Below are 17,023 nucleotides of genomic sequence, written 5' to 3'. Positions count from 1 at the left end.
CCACAAACTCCCTTAAGAGATGGCATTTTTATAGTGCATTTTCAAGACTGGAAAAGACCCATTAGGGCATAAAGACAGTCTCCCTGCCAATATAGGATTTTCCCCTATAGCCATCTGCCTTTTCTAAATTTACTGCATTTCAAGTAATGGTCTTCTATAGCCACTGTTCCAATATAGGAGGTGCTTGGGCCTAATCCAAAGCTTGTTGAAAAAACAACGAAGTCAGTGGAAAACTCCCAGCAGGGCTCCATTTAAAACTTCTTGGAATAAAGTAAAGTCACCTAACATATTGCCAGGAACTTACAGGCACTCCTGATGGAGAGAGATCAGAACATATAAGCAAAGCTATTTTGTGGAATGGATACTGTGAAAGCTTAGATCTGTTGGTTCCAATGTTATTTTTCATTGATCAGGTTTGAAAAATTGGGGTGGGGGGTGGAGAAGAGTTCAAAAGACCCTAACCTTCATTGCACTGTAATGGTTAGAGATGCCGAAACTGACACATTGAACTGGTAAAATTCCCCAAAATGGCTTTAGTTTTGCTACTCCTAGTCCCATCTGGCTGTTCTGAAGATTAACATCTTCAACAATATTTTAAGACATGAACAGGGGTGCTGCACATCAGATGAAGTCTTATTGCCTTCATTGCCAACAATGGTGCCTTGAAAGTAAGTGAGCCTACACCAATTCGATTTGATAGGTTTAGAAACAGGCAGCCAAGTGAAAAAATAAATGCAACAGACCTGGATGAGGAGAAGACAGCTTATACACTCAAGATCAAACTGCAGGTATGTGGTTCCAAACTAAATAGAATAAGTGAGAGGGGAACACAACAAGCAATATAATCCCCTTGCTTTATTCCAGACATATTTCAACAGAAAGAAAATGAGAACAAACAGTGCTGAGACCACTGCATAGATTTGGCTCCCTGGGGTGTCCGGAAAAGCAGAAGGCAGCCTCCCCCATCTCCATACTCTCATCCACTGGGTTTCCTCCATTTCCAGCAGACTGTGGAGGCAGTTCAGTTTGGTATAGGCGGGACCTTCAGCTCCAGGAGAGCACATACTAATTACTTTCCTTTGTTAATTAAACCCACGTGGCTCTAATAAGGTAACCTGCTGTTCGCCGATAAATTTAATTAGCCTGAAGGGAGAGCCCCTCCACACAGCTATTTAAAATTGTCACTTTCCATTCACTTGGGCTTCCCCCCCTTCTCTTGCTGTTCCTCCTTTAGACCTGAATTTATGCTCATTTTGCAAGCCCTTTCATGTCCCAAACCTGCTGCCCTCAATGGCATGTACACGTTCAATGACCTCCATCTTGGCAACATCTCTAGGGACATTCAAAGCTGAAAGCAGGACACTTTTATAGCTTTGCATCTGAAGAGCAGGCTTTGTGCTTCGGGTGTAACTTATTCAGAGTGTAACTAGGTGTTACAAGAAGCACAGAACTGCTGCCTCTCCATGTCTCTCTCACCCTCTTCCTCATAGTGTCTACATTAACACAATGTGTGATGTGATGTCATCATGCTATGCATTGCCCTTGTGTCATATCATTGGCTGTCATTTATCGGAGAGGGGCAGAGCACAACGTGACAACATAATGTCAAGCATGATAGGAAATGTTTTGAAGAAGAGTGGAAGAGAGACACAGAGCAACAAAAGATCTTTGAGTGCATCCAACATCTTTCTGAATCACACAGAATGAACAATAATCTGCAGCTCATGTTTTGAGCATTATATTGTGAGGGGGCAGGGCTTGCAAAGATATATATTTGATGGTCAACGTTCCACTTCTGAGAAGGTTTCATTGATCAAAAGCCACATATTCTTCTAAGGCCACCCTGCCCACCTTGTAGTTTTCAACATCTCAACAAATGACCAAGGACTACACAGCGTCATTTTCCATTATCCCAGACTAGGTATTCAGGCAAAAGGGTCAGATTCCCACACCCCAACCACCATCTGTGTGTCTGGCTCCTACAGCCCCATTACTAGGCTACCACATCAATTTTTTAATCTATTAACTGGAAGCACTTCACTATTAATTATGTTGCCACGGACTCAGCTATGCGGACTCAAGCCCTCACCTGTTTCCTTTCACTGAAAGGCTTTGGCCTTACTTGGTCAAATATTAAAGTCCACATGGCTGCAAAATCAGCTTTTTGCCATCCAGTGGAATGTCTCTTTTTAACACATCTTATTTTAATGACTCTAACAAGGTTCAGCCAACATGCTTCCTTCTCTTCCTCCTTGTGCTTCACAACTGAATCTCTTTTAAAATGACTTCACTCATGAAGACACCATCTGAACCCTTGGTAACTTGCCAGCTCTCTTGGCTATCCTACACCATCCTTGTTGCTCTTACACCAACCTGACATCTTAGCAAGGTAGCTGTTATGTGTGGACCCCCTTTAAGAACACAACTTAAAACATAAGGTAGCATCTGACTTCCACACCTTCCAATGGCTAGTTTCGCCTGTGTATTCTTCTACTGTAATTCGCTCTACTGCCCTTCAAGGGGCTGCCCTTGAAGCTGTCCCAGAAACTCCAGCGGGTACAGAATGCTGCAGCGAGGCTCCTCACGGGGTCTCTGCCATGGGAGCATATTCACCCAGTGCTTTTCAAGCTGCACTGGCTCCCGGTGGAGTACAGGGTCAGATTTAAGGTGCTGCTTTTGACCTTTAAAGCCTTTCACGGCCTAGGACCCTCGTACCTACAGGACCGCCTCTCCTGGTATGCCCCACGGAGAGCTTAAACATCCATAAATAACAACACCCTAGTGGTCCCAGGCCCTAAGGAAGTTAGATTGGCCTCAACCAGAGCCAGGGCCTTTTCAACTCTGGCTCCGGCCTGGGGGAACGCTCTGCCTCATGAGACCAGGGCCCTGCAGGATCTGATTTCTTTCCACAGGGCCTGTAAGACAGAGTTGTTCCGCCTGGCCTTTGGCTTGGAGTCAATTTGATTCCCTCCCTCCCTCTCTTTCTTTTTTCTTTTCCTTCTCCTCCTGCAATGAGGCTACATTTTAATATTTTAATGTTCCATTATTTTAATGTTGTATTTTATTTTTGTTTTTAAGTTGTAATCATTCATCTTGTTTTTATTATTGCTTGTAAGCTGCTCTGAGCCCGGCCTTGGCTGGGGAGGGCGGGGTATAAATAAAAAAATATTATTATTATTATTATTATTATTATTATTATTATTATTATTACTCTGTCTGCAGATGACAGGTAGTTGTAGCATTCCTCAGATCTCTGTCATGCTCTGGCCATCTACACTGGACAGGGCTTGTCTGTTTGTTTGTTTTTTTTGGGGGGAAACATCTAGTTCTCTCTTTGCGTGGTATGGAGGCCCTTCCAAATGGATATCCCATATCGGCTCACTGTCTCTCTCACTGGACTGTCAAGACAATTTCACACTGCCATGAGATGCAGAACGTTAATTGTCCAGATCTGTTTTTTGCACACTCCACTAGCTTCATGATGACTCTACAGCTGTCAAGAGGCATAGCCATCACTAAGATCCACAGGGCAGCAACCTGGTCCACAGGTTTGACTTTTGCTAAGCAGTACAAACTGGACATGAAGCAGCCTTCAAGATTCCTGCCCTGAATGAGATCTCACAGCATTGCTACCCATTTCCTCTTTACAATGAAAGAACAAAATATTCTCCCCTATGAGGGGTTGCACAGAATCCACGAGTAAGAAACAGATAATTGCTCACCTGTTATTTTTTAAAATAGGTATCATGTGCAGTCACACATCTCACCCTCCATCCAAATACTATGAAAATATCCAGAGGATCATGACTATTTTTACTTGTCTTATAGGACCTCTCTGCAATGGTTAGGGGATGGGACTGAGCAGAAAGTAGTGACTGTGCCTGCTAACTTCATTTATGATCAGTTCTTGAGGATGGGCAAGGGAGCCATTACTTATGGTCTTCCTGAGCTTTCTATAAAATTATGCCTGTGGTATTGTGCTAGCACACTCGCATTTATGGGGCTACACAGAATCCAAGAATGCACTGATTATGGTGAGTGTATGACCTTTCATCTGGGGGACACATGGACCCAAATTCACTGACCAGTATGAAATCAGCTAATTACAGAGTGAATGGCAGTTGTGTCAGAACTGGATAAGTTATGACATCAGTGGTCTATTTAAAAAATCATTTAGCTTCTCACTCTCCAATTGAAATCACGAAGAAATAGTTAAGATGAAATAGTCTAGGATGGAATTATAACATCTAACTCAGAATTGTCAGGTCATTATTAGCTCCAGTCATGGTTGTAAGTAGAACTCTCTCTTGCTATCCAAGATCATTTAGCTGAAGATGGCAGGGACTGAGCGCAGGATCTTATGCATGCAAAGTATATGGTCTGATATGGAGACTTCACGAACATGGTCACAGGGATATGCTTTAGCTAAATAGGAATCAATAGGGGAAGGGACATAAACTTAGAGTGAGATCAAATAAAATGGTGGACAGATATGATGGTCCGAAAGGACGAAGACAGCAAGGTATGGAGGGGGGCAAGCAAAGACAGGGTTGATTAACCCATTTGGCTATGTCTTTATTTTCTATTTAGATTGTTAAGATATACATAGTAAAAGATAACTAAACAGATCTTGTTTATAAAACATTAAAAAGTCAAAACATATTTAAATAAAAAGAAGAAAATAAGAAAAGAGTATGAGGGGAGGGAAATTAAGCAGAAAGTAACAATTGATCAGTATATATTGCTCAGCAGCCTGGTTAATTATGAGGCAAACCTGTTATTACAATTAAACAAACGAAAATAAAGCATGAATATTTTGTGAATTTAAAATTATAAACTCAATTGTTCTGTGAGTTTACTGGGAGCACAGCCCTCCTTGCATCTTTTATAAATAAGAAAGTTAGTAGTAAGAGGTTTATTCCCTTTTCATGCCACTACAGAATATATAGGGGTTTAGGAGATTTCCAATTAGCAGCTATTATTTGCCTCACTGTTGTCAAAGGGAAAGCAGTTAATTTCAGACTTTCTTTAACTATTCCCTTTATAGCAACTTTATAGCAAGATTTCCATAAACATTGCCACCATTTATGGCATCTCACTGACATGGCAACATCTCAAATGTGAAGTGTCCCAAATAAACAAATCCACAGGAGCAATATGCAGTGGCCAATTTCCTTCTGAGCCTAATCAACTAGTGGTTCAAAGATGAGCCTAGATCATGTTTTGGCATGCTACCATTCTGCTCCTAAAGTGGGTTGAACAGTAGGAGCAAAACTGCGCTCTGTGCCTGTGACAAGTGCTACAGATTGCCAGTCTGTCATGAAACAGTGCAATCTCACCTGAAAATGGAGTACATGGGGCCCATGTGGCTGTGTGAATCCAGTCCTTGAAGAAAAAGGCTCAAAGCCCAACCGTGCCATATCACATACTAATGCAGAATATTGGCAGGCGTTTAGTCCTCAGCAAGCTCTTCTACACCTTATTGTTTAACATTCTTTGTAGAACCTGGGAATACTGCCATAGGTTCTTGCTACTCCAGAGCACTAAGGCATCCAGCAACTCTGACACTTTTCTCAGTATACTCTCCTCCAGCCTCAAAACCTAAAAAAAGCTTCCAATAACACATCTGCTTCCACATATCAACATCCAACTCACTGCTCTGAGCCACTTTAAATATTATATCCATAATGGGAATCAAACACACAGGTGTCTTAACCAAGCTCTGCCCAAATGGCTCTATCAGTCAAAAGTATGTATGTATGTATGTATGTATGTATGTATGTATGTATTTACGGTCCTTCATCATAAGATCTCAGGGCTGTTCACAGAAGTAAATCTACAAGAATACAGATACTACTCTCACTTCAAGTTCATAGAATCATAGAATACAATCCAGATGTTTCTGCCTTCCTCCGATATTAACTCTCAATGAATTAAATAATTTCAGTGCAATTCTCCAGATGTACTCAACAAGTACAAAGTTCTATAAATGGTATTTAAGCCATATGACCTCGAATGGCATCTTTAAATAGTTGTTTGGCTTGCTTTGGCAATGTAAAATTTAGTATGGGTGCCACAATTAATATATATATATATATACACCAAGAATGTATTCAGGAGTGACAACCTCATCAATCAACTGACATGGAAGGTGGCCTACTAGGTAAATACCAGCTTGGAACATGGGACAAAATTAAATTATCATCTGTGTAATGGAAACAACCATAGTGCAATACCTCCAAAGACCACAGTAACATTAGGTATATAAGGAATACTAATATATCTTAATACTATAGTATTTAAGAACCAAAAGTTTGTGATTCAGAGGATCAGCAGTGAGTTTTTAAAAATCACATCAGGAAGCATAGCTTTTCAGAGGCACTTTTTGCCAGAAAGCTCTTATCCTCTCACCTGGACTGCTGGCTGCTTATTTTCATTGCTGCTGGGAGAAGTCAGCCCTGTTGCCTGTTGCAGAAGGAACTGCCGTGCCACCTGAAGAGCCTGGAGGGAAAGAAATATAGTACAGGATGAAGATTTAAAAAGTGGAGTCTCTTTTTATATTCTTTCCAATGCAAACTTGCCATCAAATTTGAAAAATAACTACTCACATACTCAAGACAGCAGATCAAATATTACTTGCCAAAGTAGTTCGTATTAAGCACGCAACACTGGCACAGAAAGACCACAAATAGCAGGACCTCCATGAAGCCAGGCATTTCTCTTCCACCATTGTGAAGGTTCACATTACCAGAAAGATCTGAGACCAAAGAATGATCCAGGATGCTGGAAGACTAAGCTAAAACAGAAATAGTCCTCACCAGCTATCAGCATGGGAGACTACTGGAACTACAACATAAGTGCCATATTAATAAGGAAATAACATTTAAGAAGAGAGATCCAGGGGAATGAAATTTATTTTCTTGATCTGATTTTCTCTGTGTCCATATCCCCTTCCAATCTCATAGCAACACAGAGATAGTGCAGCGTCAAGTAGCTGCATATTGTTTTTAGGATGGAGAGGATGGGGTCAATAGTCTTTTGGCAACAGTCAAAAGGAATAGGCATCCATTGACCTAACTCAATTTAGATTTACCCCACTCCACCTTGGTCTTTCAAGTCTCAAATACAAGCATAGATTATGTCTGTACACAGATTGGTCTAGATGGGCCAATATACCTTCAAGAATGACATTCTGGATACAGATTGTTAAAAATTCTGCCAGATTCAAATATTCTAGGCAGCTGGGAATAAAATTTGTATAACTAATTAAGTAGTCACTACATATAGAACTATGGGTATTTTTTACTTACTTGTTCTATTAAGATACCACGTTTCAGCCAAGACTCCCAACACATAATCCAAAATTTAAAACTACTAAAAAAAAAAAACCCACTACAAAAAGAAGCCAGTTGTACATAATAAAGAACAGAATTCTCTCAGGCAGACTAATGGTTCATTCAGGAGCTGCTGGAATGGGCTCTCTGGCCTGTGCTTCCTCACTTCTGTCTTCCTTCAAGACACACAGGACTTTAAGTATCCCCAGTGAAGATGGGGAAAGGGCTTCTCACCCTTCTTCAGGCCACTGATATCTCTCTTCAGGAGCTGATGGCATTCCTGTGCGTGATCACAGGCAATGGCTAGCCTGGTAAGCTCAACAACAAACCATGACTGGCAAGCAGAGGGTGGAGAGTTGGGGAAGTGGAGAATAGAAAGGTGTGCATGAAGGCATGGTACTTTAAAAAAGAACACACAGGCATGGGAGGGAAGTGCACTCTAATATGTCAGATCACAGCAGCCATACCGCAGAGGGAAAAAGTCTATGCTTGCAAAGAGCAGAGGAGAGGGGTTTCATTCAGGAGCCAAGAGCAGACTGCAAGCAGAGAATAACCCCTAACACAAACAATCCTGTGGTACCAAAAGCGGCTGCTCCCAAAGCCCCACTTCCTCATACGTTTCTTATTTTTGCTTTGAGAATTTTTTTTTAAAAAATGGTACATTTCTGAACAACAAAGTCATTGTAGCCCTGCCTGCAAGACAGGTTTTTATTACAGCATAGAGACAGGAGGGGGGAGCACGGAGGTAGAGGTCGACGGGTCATAGCCCAGCTTGGCGGTGCTGCAAACAGCATGTGGGTTCCACTGAGCTGTCAACACCGCAGCCGTAAATCAAGACTCTGGCTTCCAAAGGGCGGCTGTGCTCTCCCCAGTCAGCAGAGGCACTTGCAGGGTGTGTCCCAGAGAAAGAACCGCTTGTTAATTTTCCACATTTCCAGCTATAAAGAACAAAGTTACTTTCCGTCAGGCATTTAAACCTTACATACTGTACCGTACTCTCTCTGTTTGGAGGAGCAGCTGATTTTCAACACATGGATCAAATTAGTGTGTGCACACTTACCCGTATGCAATATAATTGCATACACCATGGCATGTAAATGCAAGACAGAGACTGTATTGTTGTAGCTACGAATGAGACTGATGCATAACTTAAACATGGGCACAACCTAGTTTTGCAGTGTAGATAGGTATGCATGTGTGCTACGTGCAAAGCATATGGACACACAGTGTAAACAAGAGTATCTACACACATGTTACAAAGTGATCTCATGAATATCTCTCATGCATACACCATATCTGAGAACACAGCAGGGATGTTTGCAAGTAATTTTATTTCTACGACAGTATTCAGCACAATTATAAGGAAGAACATACTCATCACACAGCTATGAAAAACACATGAGCAATTTTTAAAATGCATTTTAATATTTTAAAGTTTCAATATGATCTGTGTTGCATACTGCATGTACATCAGATTTACCATGCGTGTAAACTTTAAAGGTTAGCATCACTATTGGTTTGGAAGCTCAACATATGTGCGTCTTTAAGGGAGACACCCAATTTTTTTCCAAGTGACTTTACATTAAGACACCACACAGATGTCCAAAGGATACCAGGTGTTTAATACAGTTTCACTAAATGCTAAAAGAAGTGCAAGATTGCAAACACAGTCTTTAGAAGCGGCTTACTGGCTAAAAAGCAACAAAGTTACAGACACTTCCTCAGTCACACAAACAGTGCTAAAAGTCTCTTATAGCAACTTCTCCACCCACCCACCCACAATATCAACAAACCTAATACAATTGTCAGTCATATAAAACTCAAAAACATGCTCCTAAATACATACTTTACAGGACAAACAAGCACTGAAACTGCATTGTGTTCATTTGAGAAGACATGCAGCAACAATGGAAAATGCCACAGACTAAATAATTTTTAGACTTGGTGTTTTCAATAAAGTTCACTGGTCTACATGTCAACACATGAAAAGTAAGATATCAACAGTCCATTTCTGTATAAATAGTTCTATAAATCTAAGGTGGTGTGTGTTGCCTTCTTCGGAAATGAAAGCGATGTTTCCTTGCATTTGCCTACTATACAGGCATCAACCAAAACAACAAAAGAAAACAGTCGCAATGAAATCCCATTCAAAATTCAACAGGTTTAAAGTTTCAGCTGCACCATCTGGCTTCCAAATACCTGTGGCAACAGCTCAGGCAGCACTTTCATCCTCTTCCAATGTGTACAGAACAGCCTGCGCCTTCCCTTTAAAAGCTTCCATTTTGCAGCATTTTTTGCCCAAGGGCAGTTGCCCCAAGGAAGGGTGGATTTGACTGCATTTTAAGAGGGTTGGGTTTTAGTCATGGTGCAGTTGTACTGACCTTCCATGTGACCTGGATTGAATCCATTCCGCTCTGTGTCCTTATTGACTAAAGTGTGGATTTATAATATCACTGACCTCACAAGAAAGAACACCCAACTGAAAAGGTAAGTTCAAGGATCATTGTAAAATCCTTCCAACAATTTGACAAATGAAGAAATAGAGGCTCAGAAGAGAAGATAACTGTTCCTTTATAACGCAGAGTAAGAATCAGGAACAAAACTGGAGTCTTATTTCACCTAACTCTCCGACCCTCGGAAAGTCTTTCAGCACTTCACATGTCTGCTTCCTAATCTCTCTTTCAATGCTTCACTATTTTAATTAATTATGCTTCATTAGTTCAATCAATCAATTAATTAGCCAATCAAAGTTCAAGAGGAGTCCTACACAAATTGAGGAGAGAAAAGAGCTCTACTACAACACTAGTGCCATAATGATCGGAAGGCCAGCTTGCCAGAAGAAACTGGGATGCTGTAGCCAGCTGTATGAAGTCTCCAATAGACCCCATTTTAATTGCATTAGCCACACAACAGTAGCTTTGTTCACAAGGGGACAGCAGGGACAGCCCCCTGTTTTATGGGCTTTGGGAACCCTGTAAAGTCTGTGTGAGTTTATTAAGCCTGGTAGTGGCTTGTGCAAGAAGAATACAGCTCGTGACGGGTGCCGGAACATGTCAAGAGGGCACCAAGCCAGGCTGGTACGCAGGAGACCTGCTGCTCGATTAAGGGGATGCACAGCATGGTGCATGAGAGCCAAGGGAACGGTGGACAGAATATAAGAGGCCCACCCCATACAAGCTCTCATGGGGGAATTTAATTCACTCCCTGCTGACTCTCTCACTTTGTTGTGCTCTGAAGCAAGAAATTACAAGATTTACAGGAAAAAATGACATGGCCTTACAGTCTCACACTGGGGTCTCCCTGTAACAACTATGCAGCTCACCCACAGAAGGCCATACAATCAGGAATGGGAGAAAAATGAGCAGGGGGGGGAACACAACTAGGACACAGCAGTATACATGTCTCCACTTTTCAAACAGCAGATTCCAACACAGTAGAGACACTTCTCCATAATTATTTTAAAGTCAACATGCTAGTCATATGTACTGGTAGCCAACATTTTTTTTTTTATAGGCAGCATACAATTTTCCAACCACCTAACAATACGGAAACTAATAGTTTGCTCTCAATCCATTTAAAAGGAAAGCTCACCCCCACTACCACCATGAAATAGGTAGAAACAGGCATGTGCCTTCAGTTCAAGAACCTAATTGCCTGGTTATTTGGAAAAGTTTGGATTTTCTCATAAATGTTTAAATGAATTATAATTTTATACCTCTCTCCAAAACTGAAAGTAAGAACAAATGAAATTCTTTAAGAACCATTTGGTCTGGAACAGGTTACCAGATAGGGATGCCTTCTGATTTATGTTTGGAACCACTGATTGCATGTGCAATCAGTTGGAAGAGGGCGATTTGTGGTTTTGTTCATTATCAAGTATAATTTAAATTAGCTTTATACATGGATGTGTTATTATTATTCATTAGTAGACCTGAAACATCCAAAGCAAAATTAATAAAGAGTAATTAATAGCTTGGGTAGACTATTCAGGATATACAAGTAATTGGGCAAAATCTGAATTAATACCAGTGGGCAATTGCAGACAACTTACTTTGTATACTAACTGGTGATTTTGTTGGTGCCCAGAGGTCTTAACATAGCTAGGTATTTTGGTTCCAGGAGATATTCATCAAACAATTACACTGAATTTGAATCGGTTGATAAAGGTTTTCCAGTGATTTGGAACAATGAGCCTCACTCAAATTTAATATTTGGGGTTAGGTTAATGCACTTTAGATGAATATTTTGTCATGGATAATAAATATACTTTGTGGTGTTTCACTGCATAATCTCCAAGTATATTTTCAAAGGACTAATGACATATTTCAGAAGTTTACGTAGGATAATTCTACACTACATTTTTCACTTAAGAGAATGCAGCTGCCAATATTGGAAGGAGGCAGATATTAGTTTACATGACAGGACATATTTGTCAGCATGTACAAAAGAAGGGCATTTTTTTCCTACCTTGAATTCCCCAGCTTGGGCAATCTTAGAGATGGCTTATTTGGCATCCTTATTTAGATGGTTAGTGCTGGGGTCTGGGTTTCATAAAAGGAAAGATTCTATGCCACCTAACAGACAACTAAACTTGTAAACTGTTGTTTATAAGTGTTACAAGGTTTTTTTGGGGGGGGGGGTCAGACTCCTCTGATCCCTTGATCCAGTAACTGCTTAAAGCTAATCAAGCCTTCCAACTCCAGGGAATAACCAAACTAGCTTCCTGGCGAGGTGGTGGAGGATTAAAGGGCTCGGTGTGAGACAGCAAATGGGTGGGGTCCCCTTCTCAACAGAAAAAGCCAGAGTTGAGAGCAGAGTTTACCAGTGATGTGACCTAAAAGTAAAGCAGCAAGCTAGAGAGAGCTATGTCTGATTTCTGCTGGAATCCAAGGCTGTGGGCAATGGGGTGTTAATGCGACGAACCCTTCCACCATAGGCTCAGGTTGTATATACGTGTAAATAAACCATAAATCATAAAGACACCACAGTGTCCACTGTCCCTCATTCCAAAAGGAAACACACAACCCTGGGTAAGCATCTGGAACTCCTGGAATCTCACACGGCTTGGGAGGGGAGGGAAGGAAGTCAATAAATGTATGGTATAATAAAAGATGTTTAATTTATAATGTAAAATTTGAAAAATTAATACAAATTATATTTAAAAAATGGAATCTCACAAAGCTTGGAGACTGGTGTGGAGTGCAACATTAGCTCAAGAACTCAAGGCATCATGCAGCCCAAACAATGAAAATTTGCTTTAGAGTCTGTATGGAAAATTTCCTTAGACTTGAAATTGAGACTGATCTAGCAAAGATTAATATTTGAGTATATTAGACTCCACAACATTTGTATATGAAAGCACTGTCTAATGAAGGAAGATGTTGGAGGTATAATGCCCCATACCTGTTTTAAGGACTAAATTCTATCCTTTTAGCCCCTCCTACTACAAGTATTCAATACACAAAGCACTTTGGATCCCAGAGCAATGATTATGCCATTTATTTCCTTTATTAGCTTTAAAAAAACTATTATAAAATTGAAACTGATCAATAAACATGAAACAAACTTGCTGGTAAAGAGTGCTGTAGATAAAAGCACAAACAGACAAAGGGCTAGGCATGGGGATGTAGGTTTTAACAAGGAATTAAAAATTAGGGGAATGCAAATAATCAGTAAAAGAATATGGAAATGATAAGCAAGAGCTAGAAAATGAATGTATCTGAAGATAAGAGAACCTTCAATGCAAAGATGGAAAAAGGTAACAAGGGAAGCTAAATATATATTCAGAAACATGATCATATTTGCATGCAGAAAAAAATAAGATGGGCAATAGATCCCCAAATAAAAACTAAGTGATATTCTACATCAGAGTAACCCCACTGACTTCAATTTATCTACTCTGAGTATGGCCAACACTGGATAAATACACTCAATAGGCTGAAGCGATGATCAACTAAAGCAATAAGCAAAGCGGGACAAAATAATGGAACCAAGCATGGCCACAATTAACAAGAAAATGTTATTAAAATTGTTGTTTTCTGACAACTGAAAATTACAAGACTAATGTTGACATCTGAGAGGAAAGAAGGAATTGGAAGAGAACATTTGTTTATTTGTTTGTTTATAATCATTTATAGTCCACTCTTCTTCCCCAAGGATCCCTAAGATCTCTATCTTGAGGTGAAGAAGTAGCAATCACATGATCAATAGATAAAGAAATGGAAAGAGAAGAGTCCAGAGGAAAAAAATATGATATTCTCTTTGAAAGATTTGGCTTCAGAGAATGAGAAAGCCATGAGGAAATAAAAAGACAAGATGAAAAATTAACAAAAGAAGAGAAAAGATCAGAGACAGAAAGTAACACAACATTGTCACCATGGACATGATTATTATAACTAAAAAATAAGACATGGACAAGAATAAAAAGCAAGGTGATTAAAATAGAACATTTAAAAACATTGGTAGACAGAGGAAGAGGACAAGGAAACAAAAGAACCATTAATGGAAATGTGGCAAGTATGGTTAGATAGATAAGACAAAAATGAAGAGAATGACCAACAGTATTGAAAGTAGAGGACAGAACAAGAAGAACAAGGACAGATCAAGATGAATAGACTATTAGCCATCTTCACTTGACTGATAATTAAATAAAGTAAAAGTAGCTTCTGTTGAGTGGTAAGATCAAACAAAAAACTGATGAAGATCAAATAGAGTTAGGTAAAAGAAAAACCAACAAATGAAAGAATTCAACCAGTTTAGAAAGAAAGAAAATAAGATAAATTAGATGATTGTCAACAGGCAAGAATCAGTTAGTGCTAAGGGAAAGCTTGCCAAAACATTACAAAAATATAGGTAATGGTAAGATCTCCAGAAACCTTTTTAAGGGAAAAAGACAAAACAGGAATAAAAGAACCAGAGGTCGTTTTGGATGAAGACAAACAGAAAGACCATTCAAAGAAACAGGGGATAAAGGAAAAAGAAGGCAGCAGAGAGGTTCCAAAAAGAAAGGGCAAAAGAAGCAAATGCCATAAATATAAGAAATAAACAGCAGTTGATTTATATCACAAAAAATGACCAAGAATCTGAGGAGCTGAGTGAGAGAAAGAAGAAAAAAGGTGAAACAATAATTTAACAACTGAAGAGAGACAATGAGCATTGTGGAAAAATCAGTTTTGAATATTGCCTAACAGGGGAAAAGGGTGAGCATTAAGTCTAGACTTCTAAAAAACCAGTGTGCTCAGGACCTCTGCCATAAACGTGCAAGTTGTCTAATATATGAATGAAGAGACTGGAAGTAAGAAGTAAGCCAAGGCTGAGAAAGAAAGGATTATGAGACCAGGCAGAAGAATAAATTATAGTAGAAAGAACAGAGCTAAATAGTGAAACAGCCTTATTAGGAGAAGATGAAGAGAGAGAAGACAGGAGGTAATTGCAAAAAAATCCTTCAAGAGAAAGGTTTCATCTAGGATCACAGAGTAGAATCAAGGAGGAGAGTAAAAACAAGCAAGTGGTGATCAGAAAAAAAGATTGAAAAGATCAACTAGGTTACTCTACTAGGAGAGATGACAGAACATACTGCACTACCCCTTCCTCTGCCTTTCAGTACCAAAAGTTAGAGATGCAGGATACTTCCTGGTAGGGGCTTAAGAATGCTGACAAGAATGTTGACAAGAGTTTCATAGGGATGCCATGAAGAGGGTGGTCAGATCGTGATTTAGAAGAGCTTGGGGATTTAGAAGAGCTTGGGGAGTTGGTGATGGATGATCCTGGATGATCTTGAATGGGAAGGGGTCCTAGAAGATTAGTGGAGGTGAAGTCAGGACCCCAAGAAGTGTCTGGCAGGATCAAGTGGGTTGGCAGAGGAGTATTCAATCCCCTGACATCAGACATCCCTAGCCAGATACTGCTGTTGTGGAGCTGTCTTTGGACTCTCCTGTCACTTTTTTATATATTTTATTTTCTATTTTTATAACAACAATAATTTTCATACATATTCAACCCAAATTTACTTGAATGACCTCCCTGCCCGCCCCCCCCCCGTTTCCATTTTCGCCCTTTTATTTCCCTTGCATCTAGTTATTTTTCCACATTATTTCAAATTCTTTTTCATATCCTAATTCTATTTTCAGTTCATAAATGTTACAACAATCCTGCTAATGTTTCCACATTTTTACAGTGTTCTTTAAAGTAATCTATAAAAAAAATTCCATTCTTGATTAAATTTTTCCTCATCTTGGTACCTGACCTTCACGGTTAATTTAACCATTTCGGCATAGTCTATCATCTTAGTCATCCATTTTTCTTTCTTTGGGACGTTCTCTTCTGTCCACTTCTGGGCAAGCAGCATTCTGGCAGCTGTGGTCGCATACATAAATAATCTCTTGTTTCTTTGGCACTTCATCTCCTAATATTCCTAGTAGAAAGGCCTCTGGTTTTTTGACAAATGTATTTGTAAACATTTTTTTCATTTCATTATATATCATTTCCCAGAAGCCCTTTACCTTTTCGCATGTCCACCACATACGAAAAAATGTACCTTCTTTATCTTTACATTTCCAACATAAATTAGACGAATTTTTATACATCTTAACAAGTTTAACCGGCGTTAAATATCATCTGTACATCTTTTTCATATAATTTTCTTTTAGTGAACTGCATGCCTTGAATTTAAATTGCAAATGGGTCACTAGCAATATATTGTTGTTGTTTTTTTAATTTACCATTTTTTTCTAGAAAGGGTAAATCCAGATTAAAAGTTTGGGGGTGGGGTATGGATGCTACAGATGCCATGAAGACCTTGCGGAGGGGGGGGGGCATGCATGAGGAACACCCATCCCACAACAAACATCCACTTAGATTTGATTCTATTATCCCACTGCCATCAAGAAAAAGCAATCCTAGCATAAACAGTCATTACACCTTAGAACTGTAAAAGTCAGCTAGGGACCAGGGCTAAGGTTTGCTACATGTTTGTATCCATGAAAAAAGATGGAGCCTTTCACAAGGAAAAGAACAGGCAAAAGGAACCGCCATATTCATATTACTCTACAAATTCTCAGTGGATAATCTGAAATAACATCCCCCAAAGACACAGAAAGAGAAGATTGTAACAGGGAATTCAGTTTTGGTGTGCAATTGTGGACTGGCACTTTCATCTAAAGACAGAATGTAAGAGACACTGAAGACTCAAAAAGCTACTGAAGAGAGATTTTTCCTTGAAAAGAGAATCTGATAAACTTCTGAGAAAGATAATCAACCCAAATGTTCTGGGTATTTTAATTCTTTTATTTTAAATATTTTTATTTGATGAGGACATTTTGCACTATCATTTTGGGTCTTTGCCTTTTCTTTTGCTTCCCCTTGGTTTTATTTTTCCTAAGAGGAATATTAGCAAGAATTCAAAGCCACTTGGCAATTGTGTTAGCCCTTTGGCATCTTCTTAGGATGAAATAAGATGCTCCCCTATGAGAGTATTCTGGCTGACATACAAATACTTTTCTTTAGATTTTTAACCCACATAATTCACAGAGGCTTAAAATCACATTTTTAAAATGAATTTCAAAAAAAAGTTGTTTAAAACTATAAACTGTGTTAAAGACAAACATGTTACCCGATATAGCCACCAAATCCCTGACAGTTACATGTTTGCCCAAATAAGAAGGTCTTGTTTTGATGCTTCTATACTCTGG

General features: G+C 39.4%; 1 protein-coding gene across 9 annotated transcripts in view; it reads right to left on the bottom strand.

Moving 5' to 3' along the window:
- FOXP4 (forkhead box P4) overlaps positions 1-17,023 on the bottom strand; it is a 159,362-nt gene that overhangs the window by 85,235 nt on the left and 57,104 nt on the right. For all 9 annotated transcript variants that reach the window (XM_083618018.1, XM_083618014.1, XM_083618019.1 and 6 more), the window contains one exon: positions 6,412-6,501. In XM_083618018.1, the coding sequence (XP_083474144.1) occupies positions 6,412-6,501 (90 nt within the window). The remainder of the gene's footprint in view (positions 1-6,411; positions 6,502-17,023) is intronic.

The sequence above is a fragment of the Podarcis filfolensis genome (genome assembly GCF_964270895.1).
Source record: "Podarcis filfolensis genome assembly, chromosome: 6".
In the NCBI taxonomy this organism is placed as follows: domain Eukaryota; kingdom Metazoa; phylum Chordata; class Lepidosauria; order Squamata; family Lacertidae; genus Podarcis; species Podarcis filfolensis.
Note: the sequence above shows the minus strand (reverse complement) of the source record. Positions and strands in the feature narration are given on the sequence as shown.